The 20,279-nt window shown below is 48.9% G+C and overlaps 8 protein-coding genes across 8 annotated transcripts; 5 read left to right on the plus strand and 3 right to left on the minus strand.

The window, feature by feature from the left end:
- Window positions 1-367: 367 nt before the first annotated feature.
- Window positions 368-2,702, plus strand: FSUBG_5081 (anthranilate synthase component 2; the record flags this gene model as incomplete). Its single annotated transcript, XM_036683139.1, has 2 exons — window positions 368-687; window positions 737-2,702. The coding sequence occupies 2 exons, from the start codon at window positions 368-370 to the stop codon at window positions 2,700-2,702; spliced, it is 2,286 nt and encodes a 761-aa protein (XP_036539388.1).
- Window positions 2,703-3,276: 574 nt separating this feature from the next.
- On the plus strand, window positions 3,277-4,836 carry FSUBG_5082 (uncharacterized protein; the record flags this gene model as incomplete). Its single annotated transcript, XM_036683140.1, has 5 exons — window positions 3,277-3,460; window positions 3,516-3,713; window positions 3,763-3,866; window positions 3,914-4,144; window positions 4,198-4,836. 5 exons carry the CDS (start codon window positions 3,277-3,279, stop codon window positions 4,834-4,836), a joined length of 1,356 nt encoding a protein of 451 aa, XP_036539389.1.
- A 312-nt stretch (window positions 4,837-5,148) lies between these two features.
- FSUBG_5083 (uncharacterized protein) lies at window positions 5,149-6,299 on the minus strand (the record flags this gene model as incomplete). The annotated part of the gene is made up of 3 exons (XM_036683141.1): window positions 5,149-5,865; window positions 5,919-6,071; window positions 6,126-6,299. The coding sequence occupies 3 exons, from the start codon at window positions 6,297-6,299 to the stop codon at window positions 5,149-5,151; spliced, it is 1,044 nt and encodes a 347-aa protein (XP_036539390.1).
- Window positions 6,300-7,100: 801 nt separating this feature from the next.
- FSUBG_5084 (pre-mRNA-splicing factor CWC21) lies at window positions 7,101-7,678 on the minus strand (the record flags this gene model as incomplete). Its single annotated transcript, XM_036683142.1, has 2 exons — window positions 7,101-7,395; window positions 7,449-7,678. 2 exons carry the CDS (start codon window positions 7,676-7,678, stop codon window positions 7,101-7,103), a joined length of 525 nt encoding a protein of 174 aa, XP_036539391.1.
- Window positions 7,679-8,059: 381 nt separating this feature from the next.
- On the plus strand, window positions 8,060-9,310 carry FSUBG_5085 (cell division cycle; the record flags this gene model as incomplete). The annotated part of the gene is made up of 1 exon (XM_036683143.1): window positions 8,060-9,310. One exon carries the CDS (start codon window positions 8,060-8,062, stop codon window positions 9,308-9,310), a length of 1,251 nt encoding a protein of 416 aa, XP_036539392.1.
- Window positions 9,311-10,062: 752 nt separating this feature from the next.
- Window positions 10,063-11,074, plus strand: FSUBG_5086 (uncharacterized protein; the record flags this gene model as incomplete). Its single annotated transcript, XM_036683144.1, has 3 exons — window positions 10,063-10,298; window positions 10,350-10,792; window positions 10,848-11,074. 3 exons carry the CDS (start codon window positions 10,063-10,065, stop codon window positions 11,072-11,074), a joined length of 906 nt encoding a protein of 301 aa, XP_036539393.1.
- A 24-nt stretch (window positions 11,075-11,098) lies between these two features.
- On the plus strand, window positions 11,099-11,503 carry FSUBG_5087 (uncharacterized protein; the record flags this gene model as incomplete). Its single annotated transcript, XM_036683145.1, has 1 exon — window positions 11,099-11,503. One exon carries the CDS (start codon window positions 11,099-11,101, stop codon window positions 11,501-11,503), a length of 405 nt encoding a protein of 134 aa, XP_036539394.1.
- Window positions 11,504-13,417: 1,914 nt separating this feature from the next.
- Window positions 13,418-14,673, minus strand: FSUBG_5088 (guanine nucleotide-binding subunit alpha; the record flags this gene model as incomplete). The annotated part of the gene is made up of 4 exons (XM_036683146.1): window positions 13,418-13,461; window positions 13,517-14,073; window positions 14,122-14,464; window positions 14,556-14,673. 4 exons carry the CDS (start codon window positions 14,671-14,673, stop codon window positions 13,418-13,420), a joined length of 1,062 nt encoding a protein of 353 aa, XP_036539395.1.
- Between the last annotated feature and the right edge of the window lie 5,606 nt (window positions 14,674-20,279).

The raw sequence follows: 20,279 nt of genomic DNA on the forward strand, positions 1-20,279 counted from the left end.
TGGCTGGTCAACTTTTTGGACCTGAGCTGAGCTAGAGAGCTCCAATTTAGCCCAGGTTTACCCGGTGCTTCAGTGGACGGCAGTTATATCGGACCTTATGCCTCCATTCGCCATATAGAGTTAGCACTGTACGAACCATTGTGTCTCTGCCAGAGACGACAGTGCGCTAGTCAGTCCTGCACTGGCCGAAAGTCGCATTCACAGCTTCTTTGTTCAACTCTATTCAAACTCAAAGTGACTCACCTTTTGCAACGTCACCGCTCTCAGTCTCGTAAAATATCTCATTTTACGAAGACACGGTTTCAAAGTACGCTCCCTTCTCGTTGTTGTTATTTTCGAGAAAGATAAAAAGAGAGAGAGAGAGAAAATGGGTTCCTCAGATATTATCGATCACTCGCCTCACCAGGCTGATCCCTCGCCTCCAATTCCAACGGCCTCTAACCTTATTCTTATTGACAACTACGACTCTTTCACCTGGAACATTTACCAGTATCTCGTTCTTGCGGGAGCTACGGTTACTGTCTATCGAAACGACAAGGTGACTGTGGATGAAATCATTGCCAAGAAACCCACCCAGATTATCATCAGCCCCGGTCCCGGTCACCCCGAGACTGATTCTGGTGTGAGCCGCGATGTTATTAGACATTTTGCTGGCAAGGTTCCTATCTTTGGTGTCTGTATGGGCCTGTAAGTGTTGGTCTTTCACTATATATCAATTCCTCTAACCTGCCTCCAGCCAGTGCATCTTTAATGTCTATGGTGGAGAAGTCAGTTCAGCTGGTGAATGGCTCCATGGCAAGACTTCACCATTGACCCATGATTCTAAGGGTGTGTTCTCTGGTATCAAGCAGGGTGTTCCAGTTACTCGGTACCATTCTCTCGCAGGTACCCACATCACTTTACCTGAGGACCTGGAGGTTTCCTCTTGGGTGGCTAAGCCTGATGGTTCCCCTGGTGTCATTCAAGGTGTTCGTCACAAGAAGTACACCATCGAAGGTGTCCAATTCCACCCTGAGAGTATCCTAACTGAAGGTGGACGAGCTATGATCACAAACTTCCTCCGCATGCAAGGAGGTACTTGGGAGGAGAACACTGAGTTCCAGAAGTCTGGTTCCGCCAACAGTGACGACTCGACTGCACCCAAGCCCAAGAAGAACAACATTCTGCAGCGAATTTATGCCAACCGAAAGGCTGCTGTGGATGCTCAGAAGCAGATTCCTTCCCAAAGATTTGAGGATCTACAAGTTGCGTACGATCTCAACGCTGCCCCTCCCCAGATTCCTTTTGTCAACCGACTACGACAGTCTCCTTTTGACGTTGCTTTGATGGCTGAGATCAAGCGCGGTTCTCCTTCTAAGGGTATCTTTGCGCTGGATATCTCCGCCCCTGCACAAGCTCGAAAGTACGCTCTGGCAGGCGCAAGTGTTATTTCCGTGCTCACTGAGCCTGAGTGGTTCAAGGGCAGTATTGAGGACTTGAGAGCCGTTCGACAAGTCTTGGATGGCATGCCCAACAGACCCGCAATCCTCCGTAAGGAGTTCATCTTTGACGAGTATCAGATCCTTGAGGCACGACTGGCTGGTGCGGATACTGTTCTTCTCATTGTCAAGATGCTTGATTCTGAACTCCTACAAAGACTATATAACTATTCTCTCCAATTGGGTATGGAGCCTCTTGTTGAGGTTCAGAATGCTGAGGAGATGACAACTGCAGTTAAACTGGGCTCCAAGGTTATCGGTGTCAACAACCGTAACCTCGAGAGCTTTGAAGTTGATCTCAACACCACAGGCCGGCTACGCAGCATGGTGCCTGAAAGCACAATCATTTGCGCGCTCAGCGGTATCAATACCCATGATGACGTTTTGATGAACAAGAGGGATGGTGTCAATGCTGTTCTAGTTGGTGAGGCCATCATGAGAGCCCCTGATGCCAGTGTTTTTATCAGCCAACTGTGCTCTGGAACCGAGCCCCCTGCTAAATCTGATGTCACGTCATCGTTGTACGTCAAGATCTGCGGGACGCGAAGTCCTGAGGCTGCCCTGAAGGCTGCCGAGTCGGGGGCAGACTTTGTTGGCATCTGCCTTGTTCCTGGTGCCAAGCGATGTATCTCACACGAGACTGCCCTTGCAATCTCAGAAGCAGTGCACACATATCCTAGCACTCGAAAATATGACACCCAAGCGGCAACAGTAGACAATAAAGCCAAGGACTACTTCGAAGCTGCTGCCCAAAGACTTCGTAGCCCTCGACCTCAGCTCGTTGGTATTTTCCAGAACCAGCCTCTGAGCGAGGTTTTGGAGAAGCAGAAGCAATACGACCTTGACCTAGTCCAGCTTCATGGTGACGAGCCAATCGAGTGGGCAAGCCTCATCCCTGTGCCCGTCGTCCGATGCTTCAAGCCTGGCCAAGTCGGAATTGCGCGTCGGGGATATCATACCGTTCCTCTTCTTGACTCTGGCTCTGGATCCGGCAAGCTTCTCAATGTCACCAATGTCCAGGCTGTTCTGGAGAGTGATCCTGAGCTTCGAGTCTTCCTTGCTGGCGGTCTCAATCCTGACAACGTGGCTGAGTCCGTCAAGGCTTTGGGTCCTCTGGCTGATCGAGTGATTGGTGTCGATGTGAGCAGTGGTGTGGAGGAGGACGGAAAACAAAGCCTAGACAAGATCGCAGCTTTCATAAAGGCTGCCAAGGAAATCCGATAAAATATAGAATAAAATAGAGGTTATTCAATTGCAGAAAACTCTCATGAGCACTCAAGTTTGATTGGAGCTGTGGAGTTATGAACCATTTTTAAGTGTCCCCTTTTAGAGGTGGTCCTTATAATATCTCTTTCGTGGTAACCCTTCTCCAAGGTACAGACATTATCATCCCATTCTATGCACACTCTCTCTAATGGCACAAGGCGCTATCAAACATGCACTTAGACTCGCAGTCTCGCATATTCATCTCTTATCACAACAAGCCCTGATCTTGAACTTTTATATCAACTTCTCTTCTTTTTAAACCTCTTCGTGACTCTCACTCCTCGCTCTATCTTATGTCAGAGGATTCTCTCTTCTAAAGTCGTCATCCCCTTTCACTTTTGGTCCTGACCAGCAACAACGTCTTCATCCTACTCCACAGGACATCTTCACCTTCGCCTCCTAACACTTACTCTCTTCTCTCTTCTTCAGTTTCCCTTATTTTCTGCATTGGACTTCTGTGTCGTGGACTCAGGTACAGCCCTCGTCCTTCAGCTTTCGACAATTTATCAGGATTGCATAGACAGCAGCAAACATGGTTGCTCAGATCTTCAAGAACCGTATAATTGCAGCTGCAGGGCCTCTCCCTGGTCAGTTGACAGTGGAAAACCTGAAGCGATGGATCTCACTTCGCAAAGGCGTTTTTATCGAGGACTTTGACGAGACTGTCACTCATCTCCTCTGCACCAAGGAACAGTTCGACAAGAAACTTCCCAAAGGTACTAACACTTGTTTCTTATTCTCTTTCCACGGCAACTACTGATTAGTTTATAGTCAAAAAGGCATTGAAACTTGGAAAGGGCATTCACATTGTTCATTGTGACTGGTTCGAGTATTCGACAGTCAAGAACAAGAAATTGCCTGAAGCAGACTATTCCATGAGAAGTCTCGTCGCAAAGGAGAACGCAAAGAAGAGAGAAAAGGCTCGGATCGAGAAGGGCGAAAGGAACGCAGAGAAATTTGTCAACACAAGTATGTTGTTCGCAGTTCTACTGATTTATGAAAACTAAAGCTCTACTAGACCGCTTTCACCTCTATCGAGATCGCCTCAACTTTGTCTACCAGGTCGACATCACTCGAGATGATGAGTTCACAGGCGAGTTCGGACAGAAGTATTCTCTTTGCGTAAGTAAGGTCTGCCTCTCGCATGTCTTGATACTAACAACAAACAGTTATGGGAGTCCAACGCTAAACCTCACTTGTACCGGTTCACTGCCAAATTCCTCAAACAAAAGGGCAGCTCCCAGCCCAGCTATCACCGTCCTAGTCCTCACGAGGGAAAATGGCGGGCGGAGATGGAGCTGTTTATGGACTTCTTCAAGAAGAAGACCGGGATCGCTTGGGAAGATCGGGTGTCACTAGCCCAAACAATGCCCAGTTCGTATTTTCAGTACGAGCCCCCGGTATGTCTCAAGTCTGTTGCTCTTCATGAAGATAATTTACTAATAATATCTAGTCCAGGGGGAAACCCGTTGGGAGACGTCTAAAGCACGACATCGAGTATTGTCGAAAGATCAATGCTGCGATTCGGGGAATACCGTGGACTCCCCACGAGGAAGAGGAGAAGACTGGCTCGGCTGAAGATGAATCTGATGGTGGCCCAAGAGCCCCTGAGGAAGATGATGAGGTGATGACTTCACCTCCCGATTCCCCTCGCGCCCCGGTGGAAGGATCTGGCACAGATCCGAGGGAGCTTGGAGACGACATTGAAATGACTTCTCCTGATCCTGAGAAGCTTACAGGTGAAAACGAATCCTGCTCCAGCTTAGGGGCCTCTCGGGACTGCAGGGAAGAGATTCCACCTTCTACGTTTGAGCACTCTCAAGATGAAAGGGCAACTATCGCTAATTCGGAGACCCTCGACAGCGAAAAGAAAGCCGAATCACCTGCTGGGTCTGAAAAGGCTCAGGAAGCGGACAAATCGACTGATGAATCTATGGGCGACGCAGAGACCAAGAGTGCTCTTGCTACTCTGGCTTCTCCTGTTGATGAGATAGATCTCTCACAAGCAGCAAATGAGGGTGTCGCCGTGGTTCCTGGTGATGTGGGCGAGATGGAAATCTCCTTTGAATTCGAGACTCGGGAGTCTCTTTAGTTTGAGTTTATGGGTATTTCAAGCCTGCTATCTTGCTGGGCATGACAGAACCTAGTGCGCCAGGTCTCGGGTTATCAATTATGAATCTCAACCCCAATTGCTAGGGAGCTTAAGAATGGGTTACTATTGGTTGGAGCAGCATATGAATGATTGGGACGTGCATATCTTGGGAAACTTGGGGACAATCGCTCAGTATGCTTGGCGGATATGGAACGATAGCTACCTACACAGCAATGCTCATGATGGCTTATACTTGATGCACTTGTACATAAGCCGATGTGTTGTTACCAGTCTCCTTGTTGTTTCCGGTCTTCAGAATCTCAACTTGGGTAGGACAAAGACCACGAGTATGCATGCCACAGCAAGCAAAGCGATATATGCATACAGGAGTAGCCTCCCAAAGTATCCCTTCCCTTCTGTCATCCTCTTGAGCATACCCATTCGCCCCTTCGCCGCCTCCATGCTCTGTTCTGTCTTATCCATTCCCTCACCTGCACGCGCCACTACGTCCTTATCTGCCTCGAGAGTAGTTGAGAACCGTTGTGAGCTTGACTTTAGAGCACTCGCCATCTGAAGAATCGATTCCGAAAGGGCTTCCTGTTCGGCTCGTTGGTGATCGAGTAAGGCTTCAGCTGTTGCTGTTGATGTTTGGGGAGGAGAGGGTTTGCTTCGGTTGGCGAAAAGCGCCGCGCGTGCTGTTGAATGGGCAGGCGGTGATGGAGATGAAGGTGCGCCTCTTGATCTTAGGTTCTGCGTTGTTTGCGTGGGTTGTTGTTTGTGCTCTTGCAATGTCGTAGGCGTGTCAGGGGGTGGTGTTGTCGATGCTGGCGCTGGCACTGTGCCTGTTGTCGTTGGTATTGTCGTTGGCTCGGTGGGCTCTGGCTCGGCATCATCATCTTGCCCCGAGCTTTCAGTGGGTTGGCCTGTTGATATGGAATCGACCATGCTATCGCTCGGCGTAGGTATTATTTCTGAGAGGATATCTTCTCCGTCGGTACTCTCATCATCTTGGTCCTCCTCAATTGCCACCTGTTGTAATGTCAGCTTCGATCCTTTGCCTTGTCCCATAAACCATTTCTCACTTGTCTCAAGTCTTCTAGCCGGTCCAGTAGCAGTTCTAGAAGCTCTCTCTTCCCATTCAAGTCGCTTTGCACTTCAGCCCTACGACCTGGCGCTTTAATCCCCAGCGCATCGTGTTCTAGTTTCGTCAAAGAGTTTCGTGCGTATTCGAGATTCTATGGTTCAGAGTCAGTGTGTACGGATGTGTAATCCTGTACAGGCGCTCTTACAGATGCTACTCGTGCCCTTTCGAATTCGCTCGATCGTAGTCGTCGTTCGCGGTCGCTATCTGTATGAAGAACGGTCTTTTGTAGTCGCAACAGCAGGTTCCCCAGCTCTGCTGATGCAATATCGATTGCGCTTATATTGATTGAATGTGAGGTGAAATGTGAGAGTCGTGCCATGGTTATTATTTTCGTTTCGTCGTCGATCTCCTGGACCTTTCCTGTCTCTGGCTGGTACTTTCGTTGGTGATTTAAGTGACGTGTGAGGTTCAAGGAAGCTCAAGCTATAGCGGGTCTCTGTAGCATGAGCATGTGCCAAGCCACGTCGCAACTTACAAGGCCATACCTAATGACCAACCGGACTTTTCCTGAAAACAGACTATATATAAAACCTGTATTTGGTTCACATACATTTAGTGAGTACTTTGGTTTAAGGACTTTGAACATAATTCGGCCACTGTCGGATCAAAGACTGTATTGCGACTTAGGTTATTGGAATGAGTAGATCGACCAGTTGATGTTCGTATTTCCAACACCGTTCACAGAGTGCAGATGGAGACAAAACAAAGTGACCATAATAAGTAAGAAACTCCAGATTCATTTTAATTACATAAGGGAATACGGAACCAAGCAATAATTATGAGTCGTTTGGAGGAACAAAACCTCGTGTCCAGTGTTGAATGCCCTACCCTAGACAATGCAAATTGGGTCCGTGAGTCCCAATACCTAAACGCCATGCGCCGCTTGAAAGTAAACAGAAACATGACATAAAAACCATCCAGAACCCGGGTGCTATAGTCATCCGTGCTGTCCACGTTTCCAATGGGTGGACGACTTCCATAACAATGACCAATTCCTGGCGAAGCATGGCAGACCGCCAAATGCTTGACAATTGCACAAATACCCAAAGATCTGCGTTTCCCCTCAAAACGCAAGTTCCGGTAACATAGTGGCCGATATGTTTTGGGTTGGGTGGTCAACCTAGTCTCTTGGCTCACTTTTCCTATCGTCACCTTCATCCTTCTCCTCATCCTTCTCCAAAGCATTGCGCAGCCTCTCTTCTTGGCGCTTCCAATGACCCCCCTCTTCATAATCTGCGCTGATCTTCAATGCTTTCCTTAGTCGTTCGCTCTCTTTGATCTTGGCATCAGCCATCTCGTGCACCTGGTGTTGCTTGAATGTCTTTCTCTGGCCGCCCCTCCTCCCAGAATTCATCTCGGCGAGGAGTTTTTGTCGGAGCTCGTCGCATCGCCTATCGATCTCGTCTTCATCGACCCTTGATCATGTTAGCACAGCCAGCCATGTAATTGGATGTATTCAAATCCGTACTCTTCTTCTTCAAGCTTGTCCCTCAAGTCAAAGACCTTGACTTCGACCTCGCGCTTGCGGTCGTGCTCCAGGATTCCCTTGTCTGGCTGACGTTGCTTATGTCGCAAGCTATCGAGGTCTTTGGGATAAGGAGCGCCGTAGTCGCGAGGCTTGATCTGAGCAAGGTTGCGCTGAACGTAGCCCGAGGTGCCACTGCCTCGGGGAGTGTTGAGGCCAACGTTATCAGACATTATAGTAGATAGAGTGTTGTGTTTTGACTGTTGAAAGGACAGTTGGTATAAGTTGGCGCGCAGATAATGTTATGTACAATCGAGATCTGTGATGGATGCGACAGCAACAACCAGGGTGGATATGATGTAGGACCCTTCTACCAATGCCACTGCCGCTGCAGCTAAATCTTTACCGCCTACCTCTCTCGGAAGATAAGATAAATAATCATCGCCCCCTCCATGATATTTGGATAATAATTTATAAGTGAGTCAACATTTGAACGTCCACAGCACAGTCCATCACTTTCTGTTCTTTTCACATACCTAAGCAACATAACAATTGGATACCGAGGACTTCTCACACTATAAGCCTTTGATTAAAGACCTTCGACAACAACCAAGATGCCTCACGTTGCCGCTTCGGCTGAAGCCGATAGCCGAGGCGATGCGCCTGAGCTCGTTTTCCCACCAGTCACTAAAGATCACATCCAAAACTGCTCCTACGACTTCTGGTTTCCCAAATACCGAAGCTCGTGTCTCAAATCTCGCATAATACCACTGCCCCCTTCATTCGTCGAGTATCTCCATGAAGACGGTATAGTTCTTGCAGATGATGATGAGAATCAAGACGAGCCTGAAGAGGAATGGCATGCATCATCCAATACATCTGCAAGGCCTCAAGTTAGGGATCCTGATTCGTCAGATGATGAGGAAGATGAACCTGAAAGGCTCCCTCCTAATCAGCGGTTCCCGGAGACACACAATCTCATCAAAGAGACGATTGCAGAATTAGGTGGCTCAGTTGCACCCAAGTTGAACTGGTCTTCACCAAAAGATGCCAAGTGGATTTCGCCTCATCAAAACACACTCAAGTGCACCACTCCAAACGACATTTACCTACTCCTCAAGTCATCTTCTTTTGTTTCTCATGACCTCGATCACGCCTTCGACGACTGCATTCCAAGACCTCCGACCAAGCCATACGCACCAATTCTTGTTCTAAGACCATTCTTCACCCCTCACGTGGCCCTAGAATTTCGATGTTTCGTCAAGCACAGAACTCTCATTGGTATCACACAGCGAGATCTTAATCATTATGATTTCTTAGAGCAGATTCGACCTCAGCTGTGGCGTAAGATTAAGACATTCTTCCGAGAGAAACTGAGGTTCACATTTCCTGACGCCAGCTTCGTCTTTGATGTTTATATTCCAGAAAACTCCTTTGAGAAAGATGGGCTGGGAAAAGTCAGGTTAATGGATATTAACCCATGGGCCCCTCGAACAGACAGTCTCCTCTTTGGCTGGGAAGAGCTTCTTGAGGTGGATGTTAAGAACCCCCTCTATGGAACATCAAGTAATGAGGCCGGCGCGGATGTCAGCGGTGATGACACAGTCACAGAAGGTGAGGAGGAGGATGACGATATCGAGTATCGACCTGAAATGAGCCCCGAGTTCAGGATAATAGAAAAGGATGACCCAGCTGCATACAACTTTAGTAGCCCCCAATACTCAGCACACAAGCTACCGAAAGAGGTAGTAGATGCAAGCATGGGTAGCCAGGGAGGATTGATGGAGTTTGCGATGCAGTGGAAGGAGATCACCGAAGGACGGGGAGATGGAATTTGGGAACAGGCAGCTGGCGCTAGGCAATAGAGCCTCAGAACTAGATAACATGAACAGCCTATTGAAGAGTGAATTGGCCATCTACTCGTCCGTCCGTTGAATAAGCCATTGGGCAACATTGAGGAGAACTGAGTTTAGAGCATCGATATGCCCATTCAACGATGACTAAGGGACAGATACCTAGGAAAGAGGGTTATTGTATGGTATTTTGGATGTTCTCCAGTTCAATGAGTTGAGCTCACCAATTTCATGGGGGTTTAACACCTTAAGTTGGTGAACTTGAGCAGAGACACTCCTGCATGGAGCTGCATGTTGACCAAAGCTTGTGCCGTTCCGGCAAGTGAATGAGGGTGAATCATTAACAGCACCAAAGAAATGACCGAACGCGTCTATGAATAAATTTACGTCAGAGAAATGAATCTGCCTGCCTACAGTAAGTGACCTCGCCTGCTCGCGTACCGTGCTGAAGCGCGAGATGCACGGCGCGTGGAAAACGCGATAAACAGTGGGGTCACTACGCCAACAGCTCACTGCTACCCTTGGCCCTGGCCTGCTTCTCTCTTTTCTTCTCCCCTCTCTTCTTTTTGTCACCCATTCTGTTAACCCTTGTCAAGAATATATTCGCACTCATATCAATTTCCCTGCTATCACTGCTCATATATTCTTCTCTTTATACAACAGTTGTCGTCGGCCTCTCAAGGGCTCTCTACTCAAGCTTACCTTGTGATTCCTCGACAAACCTCGAGATTTACATCTCGCTCTTCGCCTTCAGAATGGGTAAAATGAAGGCTGAGCGCACCACGCGCCGACACACACCCCTCCCCAACACTGGAACTCGAGCTTCAAACCGAATTGCTGCGAAGAAGGAGACCAAAGGAACGAAGCGAGCTGGTTCGAGCCAGAAGAATGTTCCATCTGCTCCTCGTGAACCTTCTTCTTCTCAGGAAACCATCAACAACTCGAGTGGTTCATCCCGGCGAACCCCCTTCAGCAGCTTCAGCAGCTATAACACCAATGAGTATGTTGAGCTTTCCACACTTGCGTCCAGACACTTACTCCATACCACTAGTGGCCACCCAACTGGGCAGCTCGAGGGAACTCTTACTCTCCCTCGCCGTAATCCTCAGGTGCATGACGCTGTTGTTATGTCATCGAATCCTTCCAACAACGGAGCTGGGTCAGACACGCCCCTTCAGACAGCTGGTGAGGTCGCTCTGGAGACCTATGGCGACCGAATAGTGATCGACAGCACTCTCGCCAGAAAGCTGGCCGGCGAAGCATCCCTACGACCCATCCGGCAGCGTCGCTCTGACATGGATCTCAATATGGAGCGCCGCAGCAATGTCGAAGCCTTCTTGGCTCATCTCACTGGAGTCCAGGTCAGCCGTTCTTGCAAGAATTGCTCCAAAGGACATGGTCCCTGGTCTGAGTGTATCATCTACGATGGCCAGATGTGTGGTAGCTGCACCAACTGCTGGTTCAATGCCAGTGGTTCTCGATGCACTTTTCACGGTATGTTGACTCTCATGCCACACCGATATCATGAACCAACGCTCACATCTTTCAGAGAACAATCAGAACTCCATCTATGCCCCTGCACCATTGTATCACCCCCAATCCGCGGGAATGCCAACACAGCCTTTTCAATACGCCCAGCTTAATCCCTTGGCGCTCCCCCAGGGCATCCTCCCGATGAACCGAGAAGCTCCCGTGTCTGTCTCCGTGGATCCTCAAATGCGTAACCAGTTCGCTATGAGCATGATCCAGACCTTGGGACTCGGTTCCGGCAGATAGAATCTGCCAGGTCCCGCCAACAACATGGTCGGCAATGTTGTCTCGAATGTCGCTACTATGAGCCAAGGAGAACGAAAGCTTGCACAGGTGGAAAGGGCTGCAGAGGAACTTGGCATTCGCGTCGCAGAGCTTCATGACTTCCTTGCCACCTCTGAGGGTACTGCTTTCCTGTCTCAGCTTTCTGGGATGGCTAGTCCCCAGCAAATCTCTTCTGGGGACAACCAGACCCAGGAGCCACTCTCCCAAGAGCCTTCTTCACAGAACAATGCCCACCAGGAGCACACTTCCCAAGATAGTTCTTCCTATGAGCCTTCCTCCCAGGATCAGTCTGCTCAGCAAACCTCGTCACAGGAGGGATTTTCTCAGGGAAATGTCGAAGCACGTCCTATGACATTGACTCTCTTGAACACCCCGCCCTATGAGAACTGAGTGGTTCTATACTCATTGAGGCCTCCGGCGCGTAACGCTTCCATTGAGCAAGGCTCAATGCTGTGACGGCGGCCTTCAGCAATGCGTCTAACACGCAGAACACAAAAGAATAAAAAGACCAGGCAACAAATCTATAGAGTTGTCGAGTGATGTGAGTCCACTCACACGGTTCACTGGATTCTACTAACCAAGTCACAGTGCTCGTTGATCTCCCTTAAACCAGAATTTGGAACCCTCGCTTATTGTGTGATCTCGAGTGAGTTTGCCGCTTATTTCGGGCCATGCTCTGTCTTGAGACTACTATTGGAATACGCATTGTGTCACCACTGGATGAGAGAACTGCGCACCAAACCAACATGCTCGTAGTTATGAGCGTGTACGCCATATCGAGCAATAATCACCCGCCATTTCATTTTTCGAATCTTTCCTTTTTCAGTACTGCGCGGCTGGCTCTACTCAAGACACATGTCGCCACTCTTCGATATCCGTGCATTTCAGCCGGACTATTTCCTTTACCAACTTGTATGATCATGTATTCAGGACAAACTAATAGCAAGGGCAGAGCTTGGCTAGCAAGGCTAGCGTGTATATGGCAACTTTCAAGTAGTCTTGGAGGCCAGGCAGCCTTGGTTGGCTCTAGATGGAGATCGACTACTATCTGTACCATTAATGGTCTCGAGCAAGAATGAACCAAAGGCTCTGGGACGCATTGTCGGATATAGTCTACTAGGAGTAGCCTTGGAGCAAATTGAGATGACCGAAACAGACAAGACCATGAAACACATAGGTCGCAATGTGATGTGACTATTTGCTACGTACGCATTTTGGATATGAGCGGTAGAAGTAGATCGCCGCCACATGCGTGGTTTTCGTTGAATATTCCCTTTTCTTGCTATTTCTCATCGATATTCTGCCTCCCAGCAAAGAGAACGAGGTTGAGTCAAGTCACATGATCTTTGTTTATCTCGGTCTTGAGGACAATCATCACAAGCAAGCATCCGACTGCTCCCACGCTTGTCTCATATCTAGAGACAAAACCTCCATAGCCATGCAGGGTGATGGACCCGGATGTATCCCTGTTGAGAAACTTGCGTGGGTAGCGCGCGTTAACATCCTCTGCTCTGGGCAAAAACGGGCACTTTGCTTGAGTTCAAGACATACGCCAAAAGAAAAGTGAGTCAAAACGCAAGCGAAACGAGCAAACAAGACAGACAAGTGCGGAATTTGGCGACAGGCGGTGTGTTTGTTTCAGACGAAATACGTGCCAAATCATTATTTACAGTATACTTTGATAGTTGAAAATTAAACGAGGAAACACCGCATCCGAGTGACGAGTGAGTAAACAATACAATGCTAACGTGGAGGGTAACAAGGCATGGGCGGTAGTGGTAGTGGTAGGAAAGAGTTTCGTAATTAAACAAAGTAGATGACCACCATCCTCCATCGCCCGTACTGTTTAGATGCAAATAATGACCCCTTCTTCCAGCCTCGTCCGTCAAGCTCTTGAACGGGCAAATCATATCTTCCCGACGTCATGGGCGGCCATGACCACTGGCCTTCGCGGCTTCATCATCTGTGGTCCACCGTTCTTAAAATCCTTCTCCCTTTAAAAAGACGTTTTTGTGATACAAGGCAACTCCCATCCTTCAACCGGAAAATCCTTACAAAGAAACGGAACCACGGTCGACCTGGGCACAGCCAAAGCTAGTAGTATATCTGGCGTAATGGGTGAGCCGGACCGTCAGTAACCGTCGTCAACCCAACGAGTCACGCAGTTGTTGACTTGCGCCTTCGCTCCTCCGGTGTGACGAGTACAAGAAAAAATCGTGAGCCATATCCCCGTGGCCCATCTAAGCAGTGTCGTTATTAAGTTCGAGGGTATTCGTGTTTTGTGACAGCAAGAAAAAAAATCATTTAGATAAGACCACAGAGACGCAGGTTCTCTTGGATGATGATATCTGTAACTTGTTAGAATACTGAAGTTTGGACAACACTCCAGTCGGGGTAACTTACCGTTGACAGCCGCCATGACGAAGCGGATCTGAGTGGTATCGGTTGCGCAGGTGAAATGGGTATAGATCTGCTTGGTCTCGTGTTGGTTCAAGCTGACGAAACGGTTGAGGATGTAATCGCAAGCCGCGGCATAGTCGTCACCGCCCTCGTAGTCGGGGAAGTAGTTCTTCATGGGGCTGACAGGCAGCTTCTCCTTGAAACGATCGATCTTGTTGAGGAAAAGAATGATCGATGTCTTGATGAACCACCTTGAGTTGCAGATGGAGTCGAAGAGAGTAAGAGCCTCCTGCATTCGGTTGACAGTCTCATCCTCAAACAGGAGCTGATCGTACTCGGAGATGGCAACCAGGAAAAGAATGGTGGTAACGTTTTCGAAGCAGTGAATCCACTTCTTTCGCTCAGATCTTTGACCACCGACGTCGAACATTCTGTATGTGAGGTCGCCGATGATGAATGTGGTCTCAGTAATACCGGTGGTCTTGACACGAGATCGAAGGACATCCTGGTCGTTTGGCATGTAATCAGGAGCAGCGATGCGTGCAATGTTGTCGAAGTAGCTATTCAAGGTCAGTAAACGAAAGCAGTTGTTTCCCTCTGGCACATACTATCGGGCTGAGTCGTTAAGCTGGTACTCGCGAGATCGCTTAAAACATTCTTGCACACCACGATCCTTCCACAAAGCCTCGATGGCGCTGCCAACCTCAGGGGGGAGGACGTCGCCTTCGATTTGAGCGGGTTGCATGAAGATGGTCTGAACGTGGTACTCCATGCGCTGGTCCTCAAGCGGAAGCTCGAGAGACTCCATAGCCTCAAGGATAACACGCATTGACTGCACGGTGTTGCTGAAGATGATTTCCTTGAAGGATTCCCGCTCGTCGCGCGAGTAGCCACCCTCATGAATGAGCTTCATCTGCTTCAGGATGGTTGACTTTCCAGATTCACCAGCACCTATGAGCGTATTAGAAAGCGATCCGGTCGACAGTCTTCGCGACTGGTTACGTTGAGAATCGCGCGTGACCGAAGTAATTGGCAAACATACCGAGCAGAAGCATCTTGATCTCGTTTCGCTGCATCATCTTGTCGCGCTTGAGCTGGTTCTCAATCTCCTCATTCCGGGCCTTGCCCTCCTTCTCCTCTGTGCTCATTCCGCAACCCATTGTGACGGTTGTGCTGTTTGCTTCTTTTTTCGCAAGGTTTATAGGAAATGCTGGGACTAATTAAACAACGTTGACGACGCAGTGTTTACGTGTGCCGTCGTGGTCGCGAAATAGGTGGGTGAATGGGTATAATCTAGAGCCGTCGACGTTAGTGATTAACAACGCTCCAAGTCGTGCTCTAACGAAAGACAATCTGGTCGAGGGTAGAAGGATCCCGACTTGTCAAGGTATAGAGAAGAGAAAAGAGATGAGATGGAAAAAGCAGACGGAAGCGAAGGCGAAGGCGAAGGCGATGTAAGGTTGAGGTAAGGTAAAAAGGTGGAGTGAAGGAAGAGAAAAGGAGATGCAGAAGCAGCTTTTGGCGTAGCGCAGTAACTGGGGACCGGGACTGGGAACGACTGGGACTAAGGTGCACTACGACTGGGGGAGAAGAGAGGCTGCAATTTGGGGCACGACACACGAGTCGTGCCAGCAAAGGCCAAAAAGGCCCAGCCCAGGGCGGAATCTCTCGCGCCTCCCCTGGGCCAGGGGGTGAGGGGCCCCTAGGCCTAAAGGTTGGAGCTTTTTTAGGTGTCCCGGGGGGTGGAGAACAGGGGGTGTACAGTATCGTCGGGTGGTACCTCATATGCTGTTCTAGGATTGAGGTGATCAAGTTCAGAACAGAAAGAAATGAACAGGCGCAATCGCGTGGGGAACTGCGACGTGGTAACTGACCTTCTGAATTGACGTTATCGTTTGAGTCAGATAGTAACAAACTTGGATTGTGATCCCCTGGTACGGCGGCGAAATGTTCTCTCTCCTCTTTACTGGTAATGATACGTCGATGCTCAGAGGGCGAAAGGCAGAGAAGCTGGAGAGGCAAAAGAGGCTGGCGGGTATGCGGATGAATTGGGATATGACAGGATAGGATAAGCGGGTGGGAATGAAGATGAGAATGGATCGAACAGCCCCGGTAGAGTAAATACAGTAGAGGAAACCCTAAATAAACAGACTATAAGCCGGAAGGGGCACAAAGCAGTAATCACAGAGGGGGGGGGACTGTGGTTTTAGAAAGGAGAGAGAATGAGTTAACAGACAGCAGAAGCAGAAGCAGAATTAAAGACGGCGGAGGATGGACGCAATTGGGAGAGAGGGAAAAAAAAGATGCGGCCGGGGACACCGTCAATGAAAGTGTAGCGGCTGCTGATTGGATAGAAGACTGAAAAGAGGCGTGCCTTGAGCTCTTGGAGCCAGCCAGATGGGAACTGGTCTGGCACTGGAAGCCAAAGAAGAGAAAGGGAAAATGAGATGAGATGAGCTATCCCGGTCAGGTACCGCTTGTTTTGCAGAAGACCCCAGTGTTTATCTGGTACCTTTCTTGTAAACCTTACCTTACCTACTAGAGTTGGTTAGCAGGGTCCTCTGCTACCGCTTTAGCCCCGGACACTTTCATTTGCATTAGGATCCATGGATCTCGTTTATTACCCGGGTCATGTACAGATTGGGCGAGTGGAAGATGGTTTCACAGTCCGTCTGCCTATTATCGCGAGTCGCTGAATCAACCGAGATGCTTTACAGGACAGCTAGAATCCATCGCATAACGTGATACCTCGGGGAATCTCTCTTGACTCAAAGATGGATAACAATTGCTGTCGAAGCAAATCGTACGGTACCTGAATTGAGGGTCAGGGAACTCTGGACCCTGGTAGCCATCCAATACTTACAGCAACATCCTGGAGGTTATCAAAGCGGACTCTAGGGGACAGACCCTCTCGGTATGCACTCTATTTCACCACCATCAGTGCACTTTGAGGGAGATTGGAGAGTATCAAAAGCACGCCAGGTCGCTGACAAGGCCAGCAGGCCTGACTGGCTACTCACCAAAGTGAAATGGAAGTCCTGCAGTTTCTGATTCCTGGGGTCACCTTACAAAGATTAACTAGTACACAAACCACTGCCTGCATCCATCCATCCAAGTATACAGTGCGTAAATTCCTCAGCGCAGCCTTGAGCTCGGAGCCTCCCCCACTTCAGTATCGCTTGAGAGATCCAGCTTCTCCTGGACATGCCCCATGTCGTAAGTGGTCGATTCATCGGTTGGTTGCCCAGCAAAGCTCCCACTGGTTCTGGCTCGTGACGGGAAGCAAAGCCATCCAATGCACTTATTTAATGCATGGTGATGATCATCGCATTCTGCTGTGACAGTGCTGCATGGTGGGCGATAGGAAGAAACTTGCCAGCACCTGCAAAGAGCCGATTCCTCAATTGAACAATATGCTAAAACCCGTCCTCAAACGAGCGAACCTTTTCCAGGAACCCATTCAAAGCCAGACCATGACCACGGTGAGGTGGAGTAATGGTGCCATCTGCTTGGCTTGTGGGTTTCCATGGGAGATGGGCTCGGCATGGCATGGTCTCTAGGTAAGTTAAGTTGGAGCGAACGGGCAGGCATTGACAAGCCTGTCTCATCAGCTAAGGTAATGAAGCGACTTGTTGACTCTCGCAAAGGGAAAGGCACCCGCTAGGTACTATCTATCCGTAAATTAATAAAGATACCTACCTGCTCTTACTCTAGTCGTTTGTTACATCGCCATGCTCTCTACTCTATGTATGGCCGGTTGCAGAACAACTTATTAATTAGCTTTGGAAGTCAGTGGAGCTTTGTCGTTCGTCCCACGATTCAGACAAGACCTGGCCTCCTCGGGTATAGCGCTTTGCCCGGCGACGGGATGATCATGAAAGCCAAAAGGCAGACGATCAAATGAATCAGGAAGGGCATCGGCGGGAGAGAATAGGTAGTGGCAGAAGCTACTGACCTACCTAGGTACGACACTGATGACGATGTCGATGGCCTTACCGTTCGAAAAGCCAATCGGACACGGCCGAGAAATTACTTTTTTGACGGTTCGTTTCCAGAAGATATCAATAGTAAGTTATCAGTCATATATCGCAATTGAAGCGTTGTTGATAGAGCAGCACCGCACGCGAACATGGCTGTTTCTAGTTCAACTTCGGCAGCCATATGTACATACGTACTCCGTACTGTACGGAGAATCAACCGATCTGCGGGCAACGAAACATGTACATACATATGTATAAATAGGGGCCATCCTTCTGAACTGTGGAGTTGTTACAGCTCTTCGATGGTTGGATGGCTTCGATACACCGCACGATGGGCTAATAAGGCTAGGTAGCTGGGCACTATAGGCTTGAGAGAGACGACCAACTGCATGATACTGATGAAGCTCTGTTCTGCAGTTGAAACACCCTTCATACAGAACTTGGACCCATTCTCGATGTTTGTTGTTTGAGCTTGATAAAGCCGTAGAGCCGTAGAGTTGCAGCCATGATCATTTCGGCTCGGATCCGAGTTTCATTCAACCTGCAATGCCCATCACAGGCCAGGGAACTTGACCCGAAACGTCAGGTCAGGTTTCCAAATCCTTCAAGGTGTGCTATAAGTGCCCTGAGCTTAATACAATGTTCAGGAGTTACCTCAGTAGGTATCTTGTGTGATGTGATGTTGCGATTGGCCAGCAGTTGCGGTTACAGCTTACGGGTTGACGCAACAAGAGTTAAAGTGCTGGGGCTCCATGTCACTCACGATGGTATCCGTACCTTGCATCATGATCCAGTTGTTTTCGTTTTCAGAGCATCTGCAGGCAGGTATCGTCAACAAACACTCTCAAAGTTAATTACAGTGGAAGTTTCAAGCTTGGCTATCATTTCTCACTTTATGCCCTGTTAAACGATACTTCACATGCCGTCATCATCACCATCGTCAACAACACCAACTTGGGTAGTATCTTTCCGCTCCTCAGCACGAGACAATGTCGGCTCATTGCATCGAGGCGCGTCTGTCCCGCCTCCCGCAGTCAATCGGCATTATCTTGGTATTATCGTCCACCTCCAATAGTGCCGTGTCCTACTCCGTACTGTACCCATCTTCTCCGCATTGTTGCTCCTTTTGTGCCTTCAACTCCGGCTACTCAGCGTTTCAGCCGTTTGAAGCATCTTCGCTGAGCATTGTCACTATCGCTCCACATAGGCCACTGAATGTCAAATGATACTGCTAGTCTGCCAAGCTCCTCGTCTCCTGACCGGGGTCTTCCTAGTTGATGGGTCGTTGTAGACGCTACTAAAGGGGGATCGCCCGAGAAGCGCCAGGGTCCTTCAATCGCTAGCAGCAGCGCTTTTCGGCACAGAAGCCATCTAGAAGAGGAACCTCCATAATTCTCTTCTGTGATCCCCGTGCTGTCATCCTTGTTTCATTACTTTTCTCTTTCGTCTCCCACGTCGGAGCGCCATCGATCACGAACTGCAGTCTTGATCAAGACTCACCAGTCTGAGCGATGTGTTGGATCTGTGCAGGCTCATTTATTAGTTAGTATGAACCATGGCCTTTAGCATGCTGCTATTATGAACCTATCGCCTATGTAATATTCATACTGTAACCGTATAACTCGGGAACAGCTTGTGCGGCTGGCAACAGGAACATGCTACACTAGCACCGTACTACTCACTTTATTTGCGACACAGCTTGCATCTTTGTGCCCTTGTGTCTCGTCGGAGTTAACGAATCTTTTTTATCCTCTCAACGGTCAAAGGGCATTGTATCTATTCAGCACTCAAGATCATGGTTCTGTCATCAGATCTACAACTAGTGAGAGGAAGTGGCAGCTTCTGGGTGTCGCTGCGACATTCCGTCGATCATCAAGGAGCCGCGTGATGCAGGGGAGTTTGGCATGACGGTCCGTCCGGTATCGATGATATCGAACGACCAAAGACACTCAGACCATTTGTTGTTCGTGTCTTCCTTGACTGACACTGACACTGACACTGACAGTTTCGCTATCATGATGGACAAAGTCCGAGCAAACAATCTGGGAATAGTTACAAAGTCCGTTTCTGGTGTCTCCTACCCGGTTAAGCATTCCCGTATTACACTGTCCCCCAAGCCCCCTGTGAAGAGGCTTGTAAGTAATATCGTCGCGACTGACTCAAGTGTACAGTAGCGGACCTGGTGAGAGAGCTACTGGCCTTTATGGAGTAGAAGTGGCCGTCATCCAATCAACGCCATAGATCTTTCCAGTGAAATGGACATCGAGAGCTGAGGATCCCCAAGAGCCTTGGCCACACCCTCTACTGTAATTGGCCCATTCCAGTAATTGGCAGCTTGGTTTAGTGGACGTCGGCCTCAAGGCGATTCCGTGTTGGCCCACACGTTTCTTTGGTGGTTGGCTGGTGATGTCTCCATGTTGGTGATCAGACCTCTCCAAGTCCCTGGGATTCTCATCACCTGAGCTCCAGAATCAACATGTTTGTCAATACCTAACTATTTGGTAGAAAGCGTTATCCGGATTCCACCGGCTAAAGTTTAATGTCTGCCCACCTGCTTTTTTTGAATTGTTTCAAGATTGTTCGTTCTTTGGGGAGTGATCGGTCCATTAAATCTATTCGCTAAGATCCAAGTCTCAGATCTTCAACCTCACTTTGAATGATTGGTTATCCTTGCTCTGAGCTTCCGAGTTCCAGGAACTTGGTGCTCAGCGCACGAACGATATGATGATCATCATCATCATCTACGATACACGGGCGCTCGACTGCGTCCGTCTTGATCGATGTTG

The sequence above is a fragment of the Fusarium subglutinans genome, assembly GCF_013396075.1.
Source record: "Fusarium subglutinans strain NRRL 66333 chromosome Unknown NRRL66333_c0000047, whole genome shotgun sequence".
Taxonomy (NCBI): domain Eukaryota; kingdom Fungi; phylum Ascomycota; class Sordariomycetes; order Hypocreales; family Nectriaceae; genus Fusarium; species Fusarium subglutinans.